Raw genomic sequence first — 17,331 nt, forward strand, 5'->3', positions numbered from 1 at the left:
GCTCCAGGATCCATCCTCAGGTGTTGATCTCAGATCCCTGGAGCCGCTGAGGCTTTGCAAAAAAAAAAAAAAAAAAAGGGAATGGTGATAAAAAACTCAAGGAATTTAATTAATGGGTGGGTAGAAAAAATTAAAGGTAAAATATGGATATCGAATATGGGATGGGGGAGACTTCCCAGCTCTCCTGCCTGGTGGGAGCTGCTGTCTCTGCTCTTGGTGTGTGTGAGGAACCCAAGGGGAGATACAAGAGTCCAGCAATTCTCTAGGGAGCTGCTTAAATGTGAAACAGAAGGGTGGATGAATCTGGAAAGGCTTGAAATTCATGGCCTGAACCAGCTGATGTTCATACTGAGAACAGGGAGAACAAATAGGCTGGGAGATACATGAGGGTTTCTACTCAGAGGAGGAGACGTAAAAAGCAAATTGAGGGTTCCTTTCATAAAGGAAATTGAGGGTTCCTTTCATAAAGCAAATTGAGGGTTCCTTTCATAAAGAAAATTAAATATATTAAAGGTTCCTTTCCTAACACAGTGTCTGGGGACAAATCAAGCCAAGAAGTCCAAAAGCCAAGCTGATAACCAGTGGTGGCCCTTTCCAGGGAAGGCTGTGGTGGGAACAGTTAAAATCTCTTCAATAAATATTCTCTAAGCATTTGATAGCACCTTATTTTCTTTCATGCCTTGCATGAATGATTTATTCTTTATATATAATTTTCCTTCAACTCAACCATTACTTTCCCCATTATTTTCTGAAGAAAGCACAATGTCTTTTTTTTTTTTTTTTCCCTAGATTCTCAGCTTTTCCCCTTATCCAACTTGGATTTCCAAATCCTTGGGGCAACAAGTTATATTGTAAGAAATGAATCCATAGTTACCAAATAAACAAAAAATCCTCTGTACCAAGGTTTTATTAAGTGATTCTTGTATAGGTATTGGAACTGTTTCTCTAAACAAACACCATGAATATGAACATGAAATCCTGGAATTAGAAAAGGGAAAGATGTTGCTCTTCTGCTTTCCAAGCATTTATTAATGTATGGAAAATTTTATCGAGTACAGATGCTCAGTGTTTCCATTCTCCCATTTTTCACAGCTGTTCTGTGGATTCAGAATTAATTCTGTACATTTTTAAATACGTTGGGGATGATTTTCAATTATTTTGTTTTCCTGTGTTAATTTCCTTTACAGCAAAGCAGCAAAAATATTTTTCCTTCATTCCTCAAAATTTACCCTAAATTTTGTATATTCTTGCTGTGAGCACTCAACAGATTTTGGGGCATTTATTTCTGGTAGTGCAGTGACTAAAACACAATCCAAAGAGTCACAGTGAGACAGTATTTCCCCAAGGTTGACTTCACCTGTAGTATGGCAGAGGATATCCTTTAGCTGTGCAGTTCAGGAGGATCTCTGGATTTGCTGAGCCCATGGAATAAGTGATATCATATGGCTCTTGGATAAAAATAGGCCCATGAAGGGTTTCTTCCCCTGTGAAAGAAAAACAATAATTTCAGATTAGGTGTCTTTAGCGTGTCCTTCCACATAAAATTGTCCTTTGGAGTCCTTTGCTTTCTGCTGCAAGGTGAGGTCTGCTGTTATATCCACCAGAGAATCCACCTGCAGACACTGGACTGTTAAGGAGGGAATATTTCAAGGCTGATTGATAATAAAATCGCAGAGCTCAGCTGCTGCTGATTTATTTTGCAGGTGACAGTGAAGCTTCTTTGCATGTTTCCCATGGAAGCTCCCAAATGTGCCCATCCACCTTCCCCTGGTGCTGTGCATCAGGAGTGGCAGCAGGAAGGGATGGAATTGTGGAATTGTGGTTCTGGTTTGGTGTTCCCTGCTCACAGCATAGTCTAAAGGAATCACTCACCCCCTTCTCCTCTAACCCTCCCCATCCCTTGAGATATTATTTTTGTATATTTTATGTATGATTTTTTTATACTGGGTTTAGGGTTGTTGATGGGGTTTTTCTTTGCTTGTTTATTTGTGTTTTAGGGTTTTTTCCCCTCCTTTTTTTTTCAATCCTTTTTAAACAGGAGTAGCATTACATAATCAACTTTTATATCATATCTAAAATTAAATGATTGATTGCAAGGCAAAACAGAACTATTTGTTTATTTCACTGTGATCTTCCTTGCTCTGGGGAGCAGGGGAGAAGACAATTTGTTCAGCAAACCACGAGGGCAAGGCAGAGCAGCTCTCTGGGATGCTTAAATAATCTTTGTTCCTTGTCCTGCCACTCTTCTGGGCTTAGTGCCTTGACTAAAATTTGAAGACTTCTTTTTTCACTGTTGCTACAATTGACCCTTTGACTTGTCTTTTCTTTGGGAGGAATTTGCTTCCCTTCTGGGTTCATTTCCTCAGTCCTTCTCGTTACCTTCCCAGAAGAAACTGCCAGGGAGAAGTTTTTCTGAAGCCACAAAATGACCCAGGGATCATCGTTCTGCATTTTAAATCCCTGTACCCAACAGGGCCAGTGGTGAACTACCTGATGTACATAAAAACCCCTACTTCACCTCATAAAAATGTAAATATTTTGGTAAACCTGGGATTAATTTCCCATGTTTTTTACTAAAAAGAATTTAGACTCATTTGTCATTTGCAGGCTATTGAATATCTTAATTTTACATCCCCTTCCCATGCCCTTAATGTGTAGAATAAGGACACAATATTTTACAGCTCCTTTCCAGTGGACATGCCACAGTCCCTGTCACAAAAATACTGCCAGGAATTTTAGTAAAGGCAGCTTCTTGCTGTTGTTTTGTTCTCTCTTTAATATCCTTTCCTCGCTGGCTGATCTGCAGCAGAGAATAACATCAAATTTGTGAGAAATGATGTGCACTCTCAGAGCCAATGGTGTCCTAGGAGTCCATCTCTTATTTATAGAAAAGGTCAGGCTGGTCATTTCTAATTTCCTGATGCATCCTTTTGTGTTTCCTATAGAGAATGGCCATATATTTCTTCTCCATCCTCCAGGTTCAATACAGTCACCACGATTTCTCCAGAGATACACATGACAAATGCATTTTTGTAGGGCTGTTTGCTTTTGTTAAGGTTTAAATAGTTCGGATTTTTTAAACAATCAATTGGAATATGAATATTTGCCTAAATGTATCGTTTCTATACATAAAAATCATGTGTGAATCCTCAGCATAGTGCTTGAAAGTAAATATAAACTCTTGTTATGGAATGTTTGATAAGAAATTAAAATTTATTTCTTTATGGTACCAAATCAGTTTCATCTCCTTAAAGACCATAATTATGCCAGCCTGAATTCAAAGCTAAAGCAGGAAAATGAATCATCATTCCTTCATTCATTACATGATATTGTCTTCAGCCAATCCAGGCATTAACAGAGTGCTAATGGACGAGGAGGAACTCTGATTTTCCATAATTATGAAAGAAGCAGGGGGTGCCCCAGAGCTCCCCAGTCACTGGTGTATGGACAGTGGGTGGATATGTCACACCCTGATATTCCTGTCAAATTCAGTTCAAGAGGTTTTACTCAGCCATAATAAATATTTAGATATTTATGCTCTTCCTTATCCAGACAGGGAGAAAGAAGAACAAATCTGGAGTTCACACTTGACCAACCTAATTTCCAGCCAAATCCCCTTCCCTCTTCTTTCCTATTTCTGACTCTGGCTGGATTCATAATCAGCTCCTTGTGAGGTCTCTGCCCAGCTGGAACTGCAAAGGGGAACATTCCAGGAGCAGTTTAGGCTGGCCCAGGCCCAGGCTGCAATGGGAGTATGGATAACTCAGCAGGCCAATATTGTAAATTAGCTGACTTTTATCCCTTTGCTGCGCAGATCTTCCTTCCCATTAGGATTTTTTGCAAAGTGGAGTTGGAATTGCCATCACTCCAAGCTGCTCGGTGATAGCAGATAAAATCTGTTTGGTGCAATTGAGATTGCCCCAGAAACATCATGATCTATTTGCAGGGAGAGCTTTTAGGTTTGCCTGGGAGAATCAGCTCCAAGGAGCCAAACTCCAGAGGATTCACTGCTCCAGGACCAGGAATGGGGAATTCTGCTGGGCTGGGAGAACAAAGAAACTGTGACTGCCCCATCCCTGGAATTGTCCAAGGCCAGGATGGACAAGATTTGGAACAACCTGGGACAGTGGAAGGTGTCCCTGTGGGGTGAAAGTGAATGAGTTTTAATGTCCCTTCCAACCCAGACCATTCCATGATTCTGGATGTAGCATATCAGAGAATCCTCATGGAAGATCGCGAGGAGAAGCTTCTAAATGCAAAACTGCCATAATTCACATAAGCAAACCAGATAAGGAGGAATTTATCCAGGCTATTAAGTTCCAGGAAGGCTGTAAATTCCAGGGGTAGTGAGTTTCTAATGAATCTTTCTTAATGTGCCTTAGATAGAGCTTCATATCTGATCCAAAACATTAATATGACTTTATGGGCCAAAGCTGACACCTGATTAAGAGGCGTCTTTTAAATCAGTGTGATAGTAAAACACCTGTCAGCTCCAGCAAAAGGGATGGGACAGGTGAATTAAACCCTTCCCCCTTCTAATGACAGCAGAAAAACTATGAAAAATCCAACTTCTTCAAAATCTGTTTAATTTTTCAGCTGAAGATATGGGTAATTTGTAATTGGAAGACAAGGAGTTTATGGGGTGCACAGATTTTTAAATGTCATGGAGTGTTTCCCTGGGGTTTTTGATTGAATCTTGTCAGAAGCAGAATGAAATTATTATTTCCTTCCTCAAAGGCCTGGACCAGGGAGTTCAAGGACTTTGAAAGGAGCCTGACAGATGCAAAACGAGAGGTAAAGGATGAGACACTGCTTGGTACCACCTAAAGTAACACACATCCCTTCAAGGAGTCAGATTTTTACACTGGGAGAGAAGATGGGAAAAGATGAAGCGGAAAAATGGCCATGAAAATGTTGTGTGGAAAGAAAAGCAGCTTGTCAGGAGCACGGGCAGGGTTCCCTCTGGCCCACCCAGCTCTCTGAGACTGAAGCAGGCACACACAGAAAGGCAGATTAGATCTTGTAGGTTTGAGCAGGAAGAAGCAGCCTAAGACCTGCAGGGTTTTCCCAAAGGGCCCTCAGCTTTCATGTGTTTTCTCCCTTCAGATGTTGATGTACAGAGCTCCAGAGACACAGGGCTCCTTTCAAGTCTCAGCTTCTGTTGAAAGAGTCAAACTGGGAGTGCTGGTGGAATTCCAGAGTGTCTCTGCTAGCAGACACCAAACCAGGGAAGCATTTATCTCCCTGTGATGTTGGGAGAAGGGGAGGCAGGGATGAGGCACACAGGGGAAAATCCTGCCACTGCTGAAGTCATAAAAACTCTCAGTAATGATGGGGAATTTGGCACTCAAGCCCAGGGCTTATAAATGGATCTGTCTTTAAAATGACAGGCAAGAGTGCAAGGCGTCCCTTGCACAGATTCATGGATTCATTGCAGCTGGAAAAGACTGGAAAAGCAACAAATCCATCGGTACATCCATCATCCATCCATCCATCCATCATCCATCATCCATCCATCCATCATCCATCCATCCATCATCCATCCATCCATCCATCCATCCATCATCCATCATCCATCCATCCATCCATCATCCATCCATCCATCATCCATCATTCCATCCATCCATCCATCCATCCATCATCCATCATCCATCCATCCATCCATCCATCATTCCATCCATCCATCCATCCATCCATCCATCCATCATTCCATCCATCCATCCATCCATCCATCCATCCATCATCCATCATCCATCCATCCATCCATCATCCATCCATCATCCATCCATCATCCATCACTCCATCCATCCATCCATCATCCATCCATCATCCATCCATCCATCCATCACTCCATCCATCCATCATCCATCATCCATCCATCCATCCATCATCCATCCATCCATCATCCATCATTCCATCCATCCATCCATCCATCCATCATCCATCATCCATCCATCCATCCATCCATCATTCCATCCATCCATCCATCCATCCATCCATCCATCCATCATTCCATCCATCCATCCATCCATCCATCCATCCATCCATCCATCCATCATCCATCATCCATCCATCCATCCATCCATCCATCCATCATCCATCCATCCATCCATCCATCCATCATCCATCCATCCACCCATCCATCCATCCATCCATCCATCCATCCATCCATCCATCCATCACTCCATCCATCCATCCATCCATCCATCCATCCATCACTCCATCCATCCATCCATCATCCATCCATCCATCCATCCATCCATCATCCATCCATCCATCCATCCATCCATCCATCATCCATCCATCCATCCATCCATCCATCATCCATCCATCCATCATCCATCCATCCATCCATCATTCCATCCATCCATCCATCCATCATCCATCCATCCATCCATCCATCATTCCATCCATCCATCCATCCATCCATCATCCATCATCCATCCATCCATCCATCCATCCATCCATCATCCATCATCCATCCATCACACCATCCATCATCCATCCATCCATCCATCCATCCATCATCCATCCATCCATCCATCCATCCCAGCACCATCACCACTCAACCACGTCCTCAGCTGCCACATCCACACTTTTTTTGAACACTTCCAGTGATGGTGATGCCGTTCCAGTCCTTTAGAACCCTTTCCATAAAGAAATTTCCTCTAATATCCAATCTAAACCTCCCCTGTCTCAACTAGAGGCCGTTCCATCAGGGAGACAGTGGCAAAATTGTGCCACTTCCTTAAGAGATTTGAAAAATAATGAGGGCAAGCAGATGGAAGGATGCATGGCTGGAATTTGGCATTTCCCAGGAGCTGGCACTCCAAGTGCCCCTTCCTTTGTCCCCTCATCCCCTGTGTGATGGATGGAAGTTGCCTGTGGCTCCCTTGGAGAGCCCCACTCTTGATTTGAGTTTGGAGATAAAACTTTTATTTAATCAGGGCTCCTCCAGCCCTAAATGGCACAAAAATTTGAAATGTTTTCATCAAGTCGATTCTGCATCCTGCCAATTTTTTTTTCCCTTGAGAAATGAATCAAATATTCCAATATTTTTCCTGTTATTTAAACAGGATGTCTATGGTGGGGCAGGTAGGGTGAGCTGAGGCTGATGTAGCAAACAACAGGCTCAGGTTATGGACTGGCTGCACATTTTCCTTGGGTGTGAAAACAAACAATCAAGCTATAAAATACAGATTTAATTCCTAATATAACTTATTGTCAGAATCTAGCATAGAAAATTAGGGTGTAATATATCACAGGTGATAATTATGGAAGCATTATGCAAAAACTGTCATAGTCATGAGAATTATGAGCCTTTTTCAATTAAATATATATAGTGACAAAAGATTTTGTCAAAATGAGATACTCCCAACATTTTTTAAAAGTTCTGTAATAACCAGTATTGCTTCAACACTTTCTAGGAATATATTTGGGTAGCAGTGAATTTATTACTCATCTAGCAGATACACACATTCTAATCCCAGAATAATTTAGGATGGATCCCTAAATGCCAAAATATGACATTTTCTCCTGCCATCACCCTGAGTACAGCAATCAAACTTCAGATTTACAGGATACCATGTTCCATACAAACCCCCAAATATTCCCTAAAGATTCCAGACCAGGAGTTCACATTGCAGAGAAGGAAAATTGCTCCTAATGGATGGGTTGTGGAGAGCATTCAGTGGAGCTGCACTGATTTAAGCTTTCTGCTGGAGATGAGCACAGATTTATGAAGAATTCATGGTGGGGATGTGTGGAAAGGTGCTCCAGGAGAGGGGCTATAAATACACAATGTGTCACCTGTATTAATAATGGAATATTTCACTGAAAAATAAACAAATAGGTGAGCAACAGTGCTGAAATTCCTACCTGGGCCTGATTTTTTGTTTGGTTTTATGAAAAGACTTCCCAAAGACTTTGTGCAATTGTGGGAGCTGCAGACAAGTGAAATAAGAGGTGAAAATCACCTTTTCATTAGTGTGGGTGATTTGTTTCATGTCATGAACTTGGGCATGTCCTTCAGATGGAGAACTCTGGTGGAACAGACATCTAATTATGGAGACAAATATCCCTGATGAAGTTGGAGGGATGTGCCTGTCTGATGGATACCAATCCTGACGTGCCCCCTGCTCAATGAAACTTCATTAGTTTTTTGTGTTACTAGGCAAGATGAATAAATAATAATGAACCTTTTCCAACTGAGGGCACGAGCATTTTGTTCACTGTAATTCCAGTTCTGAGGGAGCCCCAGATCCAATGACAGATTCTGTTTGCTGCATTGTACTCCTGTAATATTCATCTGGCACTGTTGCCAAACTGACTGAAGGCTTAATTCAATAATTTATGCTGCAGGAGAAGATAACAGCTATATCATTTAATATCCTGCCACTTAAAGAAAGCCAGCACTTTGTTTCTTTCTAACTTTTCTCTGTTTAAAATGCAACTGTGCTTTGTTCTCTCAGAGGATGGGGAGTAATTAGGCTCAGATGATTTTTGTCATTGGAATTGTGTGATGACTCCCAAATTCCACTGACAGATGCCCTGACAATGCCTTCTTAATGTGAGAGTGAAACCTTGGCTTGAATAAGCACATAACAACATGAGAAACTGCAGTTCTGCTTACACAGAAAATGAGGGGAAAACAATAAAGGAATTTGGGGAAATTTCAGACCCATTTGGGTCTTTGCAACTCTTCTTTCCCACCCAGGGACTCTGGAGACAGAGGGGACAAAGGAGAATTTCTGCACTCAAAGATCCAGCCACACTGGAATGGAGAGAAATCATTGAAGAGACCTGTTTGCAAATAATTTGAATTTACTAAAGCAAGCAGTGATTCATCTTTGTTTCCAGAGGCCACACTTGGTAATTCCCACTTATGCTCAACAGCAAAATTGTTGTAATGTGAAGTTGCATTTTGGTTCTGCAGCACTGAGAGTCTCAGACCTTGTAGAAATCCAGATACAATCTCCATTCTACAGCACTGTAATGCAGATGGGTGTTTAAGCTCCTTGTAGAAGTTATTTAAATTTGGTTTATTTATTTTGAATAGCTGGAACAAAATGGCTCCTTCCCAGATGCTTGTTTTTCTCACTAGGGCTGAAGTAAGAGGCACGAATAAACCAGTCAGGAATTGCTGCAAGACCCTGACATCAGTGATGATTTTATATGTAGATAACAAGGTTTATATCCTGGGATAACACTTCCAAATAATTGAGATCATGAAGATAATAGAAAAACACATGAAGACCATTTATTTTTGTAGCCCAAATTACTGCCACGGCAAAAATTCCTCAGGACACAGAAAGATCTGATATAGAAATTTCAGGCTGCCACCTACTTCTTGCTTTCAGATGATTGATAACTCAGGAAGAAAATCTTGGGGTATAAATCATCTCAAGCAATGATCCAGGCAAGATTAAAAAACTCTTTATTTTCTTACATATAATTGAAGAGGAATGCAAGGGGTATTTAAAACATTTTTAACCTAAGGCAGGTCTTGATTTAAATTAGATGATTCAGTCAGGATATTATCAAAATATTTATTGTATTGACTGACTGATTCACTTGCATTTGTCATCACAGTACTGGCATCCATTTGAAGGATCAAAACTACATTTGGAACTTATACTTTTAGGAAAAAAAAAATGGTCTTTCTTAACCAAAAATCAGGTTGCAAAATTGACAATTGGCCAGTGAAGATCTACCTGAGATAAATCAGACCTCATCTGGCTTTTTTGTGGCTGTTTGGGTAGGATGAGATTTTTTGGCCAGAAGCACTTGCAGATGTGCCTCATCTTGAGAATATTTATGTTTAATTCTTATTTTGGCCCAAAAAAAAAAAAAAAAAAAAAAAAAAAAACAAAAAAAAACAAAAAAAACCAAAAAAAAAAAAACACCCAGAAAAAATCTTAACTATCATGAGCAGCAGAAGGGAAATAGAGATTTAAATAGCAAAACGTGGTTGGGATTTCACTGGACATGGTTTTATCCTTTGACTCCTCCTGCATTCCAGACACCTGCTGAAAACAGGGAGATGCAACCATTCCCCAGGAAAAGGCAGGATCATCCTCTGTTGTGGAAAATATCAGGCAAGGAAAATATAATTAGCATTGAATATTCTGTTATTGTGTCTAGCCCGCTGAAAGCTCCCAGGCATTTTCAAAATAAATAGAATAAACAGAGATGAATGGAACTGAACTCTGCTAAATATCATCAATGAGGATCTGCTTTATTACTGGCAATTAAGAAGGGAAAGTCAAAACACAAGCTCTCATTATCACTCATTGATTAAAACCCAGTTAGAACATTGCAATCCCAACCAGCCCACTGCTCTGCTCGTTCTGCATTTCAGCACAGAAAACAGCACAATATTTCAGAAATAATTAGGAACACAGAGTTAGTGATCAGCCTTAATGTTCCCCAATAAAATTGCCAAAGTAAATGATTATGGATCAGCCAAAAGACACTATTTGAAGCCATCATCTTTTGTGGCTGTTTAATACCTTCATGATGATTTTTTCTTTTCCTGAGTAAACGCAAATGAAGTTAAAATCCTTCCAGTAATGGCACCCTGGAATTTAGCAGAAGTCACAAGCATAATTTGCAAATGCTCTTTTTTGGGAAATGACTGCCAGCCACTGAGTACTCAGGCAATTTTTGTCTCTCTATTTTAGAGGAGCTAATATCAACATTTCTGATGTAGAGCAAGCTGGGAATGTCTCACTGTCAAAATCACTGTGCTTTTCCATTCAAGGAAAAATGACCTTTATCTGATGTGTTCTACAAAAAAAAAAAAAAAAAAAAAGAAATGACAGCATAAACAACAAAACAAAACCCAGCTGAAAGGAGGGAGGAAATGCAGGCTGATAGGGCTGCACTCAAATTCTGCCTTGGAGCAGAGCTGGAAAGGGAAGGGTCAGCAGGAAGGGCTGTGAGCCAGGGACACGTGAGGTGGAAATGTTGCTGCCCATGTCAGCAGGCTGAAAATCCAGGGAAAATTGCAAATGATGCTGTTTAGATACTCTTTCCTCTCCTAATGTCAGTGTTTGATGCCATTTTAAAGCTGCACAGGAACAGCAGCAGCCCAAACCTGGGGTTTGAGGTGGCCCTGTTAACCCTTTCCAAGGTGTCACCCAGAGAGGAGCCTGGAGAACATGGAAACCCAAATGGGAAGAGTTTGTGCCATTTGTCCTCCTGTACCTCCTGTGCAAGTTTCCAGAGGGAAACCAGAGCCTGGAATGCTTTTCATGAGCAGATATGAAAAATTCCCTAACTCTGGCAGCTGTTCCTTGGCCAGTGCCAGTTCAGCTGCTCCATCACCCTCTCACCTCCTCCCTTTTATCTCTTCTTCCATTATTTGTTAAAATCCAGCCATTTTAGGAAACAGGAATGATTTATTATTAAAAAATACTATTTTCATCAACTTTTACGAGTTGTAATTTCCAATCAAGCCTTCACCTATTCTGTCATCAAAATCGTTTTGCAAACCCATTTTTTTCCAGCTGGGATTTACATTGATCCCTTCACACTTTGGGTTCTACCCTTTCCCATTATTTCACTTCAACTCCCTGGTTTTTAAGAAGCTTTAAAAATTAATTTATGTCTTCTTCCCACCTGGAAACATTCAGAAAGGACATGAGTGCAGGAGAAAAAGTGAGTCCAGGTTTAGGACTTCTCAGTCCATTGAGTTCTCTGTGTTTTTTGTAGAATTTCGCTGCTTGGGTTGGAAAAAGAAATAAAAATCAGACAATCTACAGCAGGAATAGCCTGATGGGAGCTTTAGCACCGGGCCAATAATGAAATGCAGGGAAAACATTTCATATCTATTACTTTGGGGTAATTTTTCTCTAATCCAAAAATCACAAAACCGCTGTAATTCTGCGGAAACCTCGCATACTTGGCTGGCATATTTTCCCCAGCTCTAGGAGGAACTGATAACAGGCTGCTGAATTACTGCTTAATAAACCACTAAATGAGTGCCATCCAAGATAACGGGGCATTAAATGACGGCTATTCAGGGAAAAAGTAGAAGCGCAGAGAGAAATGCAAGAGGACTCTTTGCATAGAGGGAAATTGGATTAGTCATCTCATCTCTGCCAGTGGTGGAATTCAAACTGCAGCAGATTGGGGAAAAAAAAATATGGAAAGTGTTTTGATGCCAAAGAAAAGAGGACACTCCATGTAGGGGCTGCTTGTGATCGCTTGAGCTGGGACAGAGTGTTAAAATTGTGGGGGTAATGTGAGCAGTGAAATGTAATAAATGCAAAGACAAAGTGAAATGAAACAGAAAGGTGAAATCCAAAAAGGGGAAATAATATACGGATGAGATTATAAAACAAAATAAATCAAGAGGTGTTAATAAATATAACAATATCTATTAATATGCATTAGATGCAACATGTAACATATTATATATTGTATATTGTATATTTTATATTTTATGTTATATATTATATATTATATGTTATATATAATATATAATATATAATATATTATATGTTATATATAATATATAATATAAAATATATAATATATAATATATAATATATAATATATTATATATTATATATTATATATTATATATTATATATTATATATTATATATTATATATTATATATATTTTATATTATATATTTTATATTATATATTTTATATTATATATTTTATATTATATTATGTGTTGTGTATTACATATTAATACATTATATAAATAATTAATTTATAATAATATAAATAAATCAACAAATATAGAGATGTTGGAGATTTTCAGGATGTGAACACAAAAGGCCAAGTGTTGAGTGCAGGCTGGATCATTGAACTACACAATGGTTTGGGTTGGAAGGACCCTAAATCCCATCCTGTCCCACCCTTGCCATGGCCAGGGACACCTCCCGCTGTCCCAGGCTGCTCCCAGCCCAAGCTGGCCTTGGACAGCTCCAGGATGGGCAGCCAGCACTTCCCTTTTCCCCTGGTTGCTGTGGGATTCAGAGTGGAAGTGCTGCCCTTCCCTGATGCCCCAAGCCCGATCACAGCCCAGAGGTGTGTGAGGAGCTGCCCTATCCCTGCCATCCATCTCGGCCTGGTGCCATCCATCTGCAGCAGAGCTTGTCCCACAAGGCTGCTGAGAGCACATTTGCTTGACTTGTGGTGCTTGGGAAATTGTATCCTCCTGAGTGATGGCCACGGTGCAGCATCGCCAGCAGAGTTATGACAAATCTGCCCAAGGCCATATTTCTGGGCAGTGACATAATCAATGATGGATTCAGCTCTAATTTCAGGAGATTTAGACTGCAGAGTTTCCAAGCAAAGAGAGGAGGGTGTGCCATGTTCCCTCTCCTCAATAATTGCATCCAGCTGAATTTACAACACGTCCTATTTCACCACGTTCATTTTCTGTGTGTTTGTGTTTTCACATCCCTAATATCTTGAAAACTATGCAGACATCTGGTAAAATGTCAGTGCAATACAATAAATGTTTGTTTGATTATTTTGATTTGCAGTGGATGTCCACCTTTGGGCTGACAACAATTCTCCTGTCTCAATTCCTCCTGTAAATTAGTTGTGCATATGCAAAAGCATTTTACACATATCAAACTGGGACAGAAATCTTCATTCAGGTTTGCTTTCCTTAAAGTTTGCATGAATTTCTGTTGGTGGTGTGGTTCAGATTTTTATCCAAAACTCTTAACCCAAGTTATTTCAAGGCACAAAATATTAATCAGGCTGGATTCTGTTCATAGAATTTTGTTCTTTTCCATACAAATTCTAGGTGCTCACCTTTCAGGTCACTTTTAATCTGTAGATTTTTTTTTATTTTAATGAAGAACTTGGGCATTTCTTTGGGAAGGAGAGTTTAAGAATACATAGATATGTCTGCTCTCTAAATCTCACTGTGTTTTATGTGGTTTTTCTTAGATTATTTGAAGAAAAGACATTGTTCCAGTGAGCACTGCAAGTCAGTGGCATCACTGGCAATAAAACCATTTTAATTTGCAGTCAGACTGGTGGGATATTAATGAGGTTTACCTTTCTTTAAGGCAAATTTGTGGAGTACATGTGCAGCACCATTTTAATTGAAGCACCACACATAATTTCGTGTCTCGCCAACTTATCTCCTGGAGAGGCTGGGGGTTAATTGAGTGAATAAAATAAATGTAGACTAATTAGGAGATGACAAGTTATAGCTGATAAGGTCACTTGTCAGGCAAATATGAATTCAATATCTGTTGCATAAATTGTTACATTTTCTCTGGCCTAGAGCAAACTATTTGTGTTTTGCAAACTCACAAATGTACAAGGAAGACACAGAGAAAAGTTTTTTATTTCTGCCATGTTCAGTGTAAATCAGAATAAATCTAAATAGAAACAGAAGTTGGAGGTATCACATTATATTCTGATCAGTGATTTTAGTAGCTTTAGACTAATATGACCGAAATATGAATCTGATTAATGCTCAGTAAGTTGCTGGAGATTAACCCCTACAGTTTTGTTGACATTGTATTGATACCCAATTTTTTATAAGCTGTAGGAAAAGTAATAAATCATCAAAAACGATTTGGCATAAGTGTATGAAGTGAGACAATGTTAGAGGATGAAGAAATTGCATTCCATAAATCACATGGGGGCTGGGGGGAAATCCTTTCTGAGGATTGAGCCAAAGTTTGGATAGATTTTACTCTAAAGCACCCTAAATTTTTTGGGGTGAGATGGAGACCATCCCAAGGTTTTGGAGCGGCAGCCTGGGCACCTGCTGGGCAGTGAAACAAAGCAAACCCAGCCTGGCCAAGGGCACCCAGCAACGCCCCAGAGGAGAGGCCACTCCCAAGGGACAATGAGCTCTGATTTTCCAACAGGCTGCTCCTTCCCCAGACAATTCTCCCAAATGATAACGAGCTTGGCATCTGCTTTTGAGGAAATCTGGTGGTAAACAACCCATCCAGACTGGAGATCCGTGCACAGAAATAACCTGCCATGGAAAGAACCTTTCCTTGGCTCTGCAGTGGTGCTGGAGTGGTGCCTGAACCCCTGCCTGCCCCAGAGCCTTCCTGCCTGGGGTGCAGGGATGCTGCTGCTGGAGCTGGGGGTGCTGACACCTGGCACAGGTGCCCAGAGCAGCTGGGGCTGCCCCTGCATCCCTGGCAGTGCCCAAGGCCAGGCTGGACAGAACTGGAACAACCTGGGATAGCAAAAGGTGTCCCTGCCATGCATGGGGTTGGGAATAAATGATCTTTAGGGACCCTTCCAACCCAAACCATTCTGATTCTGTGACTCCCTGATTCTTCCCACAGCCATTTATACCCACCTGAAATCCCCAGATAAACCCAGCGACCAAATCTGTCTTTTTTAACTTTACCATTAAATTCTGAAGATTGTTAAATTAAAACCAAATTAATATTCCTGGCAAGAATCCCTTCTCTACCTCTGCCACTGTGTAAAACCTTGGGGGAGCCAATATAAATAAATACAGATATAAACTGGCCCAGGGTGCCCAGAGCAGCTGGGGCTGCCCCTGGATCCCTGGCAGGGCCCAAGGCCAGGCTGGACACTGGGGCTGGAGCACCTGGGGCAGTGGGAGGTGTCCCTGCCATGGCAGGGGTGGCACTGGATGAGCTTTTAGACCCCTCCCAACCCAAACTTTTCCATCACTCTGTGATTCCTTGACACAAGAAAGGTGAAGCTGCTGCCTCTGCGCAGGTTTGTTTGCAGAACAGCTCCAGCACAAACATCTGCACCTTTTCCACACCTTTTTTACACTCCCCTAAAACGGCTGCAGAAAGAACTGTGCAGAAATAAACCCTTTTTTCTCCGCTTTTCCTCAAACCGCTGCAATATTCAGGACATGTCAGAGGTTCTGTCGCTGGGACTGAGCCCTGCCGGTGCCAGAACCCCCTGGCCATTAACGCGAGTTTTCCCTGGCGACTCAAGCACGACCTCTGCGCGTCTCCTGCTTGCTCGGCACCAAAGCCAGCAAAGCTCCCAGGAAAATAAGGAAGAGCTGCTGCTGCTGCAGAGGAAACACCACCCCAGCACACAGTGTGACAGATCGGACCTCACAAAGACAATTTAAAGCCACAGCAACTTCCTTGCTGATGCCTTGAGGAGTTGGAATTTTTCAGTCACCTCTCACTTTTCCTGTGGAAGGGGCTAACAGCGGGCTTGTGTGTTAAAGGAGTGAGAAGAAGTTGAGAAGTAAGAAGAAACTGATAAGGAGCTCTTTTTAAGGCTGTAGCTAAGGAGACTGAGAGAAGAAAGATAGAAGAACTTTGCAGCTGGATGAAACATTTTTAGAAAGTTAATTAAGTCACTATAACTTCTCACCAATAGTATTATGTTGATTTATTGTGGCCAATAGTAAAGATAGAAGAAAGATAAACAATTGGAAAGTGTATAAAAATCAGCCATATTCAATAATAAAGTGTTGCCAACTGAGACTGCTTGTGGTCTCTGCTTTATGACCGCCTCGACAGCGACATTTTCCCTCAGAACCCTCCTCCTTCCGTTGTGTTTGGAAGCATTGAGGACAATTATTCTGTTTCTGAGGAGCTCCGGGGCTGCACTGAAAGGTGCATTTGTCATTACAAATATCTTGGGCCACGAGAACTTTTCATTGCCGCCAAGAGCAGCTCCCACCGCGGCAGAGCTCGAAGGAGTTTGATGAACAGACCTGATTTCTGAGCTGAAATGAGTGAGTTACAGGTAATTAGAGCAGGCTGAAAAGCAGGACGATGATGTTTGGAGTGAAACAATGTCACACACAGCGCCTTAATTAGCAGCAAAAGTGATTTAGCAAAGTAATATTCTAATTCCAATCCAATTGCTACAAATTATTAATAACAATAAGCATGGAATAACCAAGATTCACTAACAATGAGATGCAATATCTGTCACAGGAAAACATAGGGCCCCTTTCATAATGAGATTGTAATTAGAATAGAACAATAAAGCAGATATTAATATTGAACACAGGACAAAATACTGGTTATGCCATAACCAGAAGGGGGAAAAGTGCTATTGCTAAAACTCTACGAGGGTCTAAAAATCAAATATATCAAAATAAAGTTTATAATGCTGCAAAGCAGGAGGGAATTCAGGCAGTGTCTGACCCACAGGACAAGGCCTGGCAGCTCTGGGTGGATTTGTGGGCACACAAGGGGAAGCAGAGACCCAGGGCAATGGGGGCTGCAGGTCCCCCCTGTGCCTGAGCTCTGCCTCCACACCCCAGATTTGCCCTCCTGTTCCCCTCTCACCTCCTGCAAGAGCAGCCCTAGAGGGCTTTGTCTGCCTTTGGATGGTAATGGGGATAACTGTGCCAGCAACCACGG

The 17,331-nt window shown here is 41.2% G+C and overlaps 1 protein-coding gene across 4 annotated transcripts in view; it reads right to left on the reverse strand.

The window, feature by feature from the left end:
* The window catches only part of LOC139595745 (contactin-6-like), a 131,987-nt gene that overhangs the window by 83,401 nt on the left and 31,255 nt on the right, over positions 1–17,331 (reverse strand). For all 4 annotated transcript variants that reach the window (XM_071439318.1, XM_071439316.1, XM_071439317.1 and 1 more), the window contains one exon: positions 1,358–1,484. In XM_071439318.1, the coding sequence (XP_071295419.1) occupies positions 1,358–1,425 (68 nt within the window). In that variant the 5' untranslated portion in view covers positions 1,426–1,484. The remainder of the gene's footprint in view (positions 1–1,357; positions 1,485–17,331) is intronic.

This window comes from Agelaius tricolor, unplaced genomic scaffold, assembly GCF_023055355.1.
Source record: "Agelaius tricolor isolate 1412-34295 unplaced genomic scaffold, bAgeTri1.0.p SCAF_14, whole genome shotgun sequence".
In the NCBI taxonomy this organism is placed as follows: Eukaryota; Metazoa; Chordata; class Aves; order Passeriformes; family Icteridae; genus Agelaius; species Agelaius tricolor.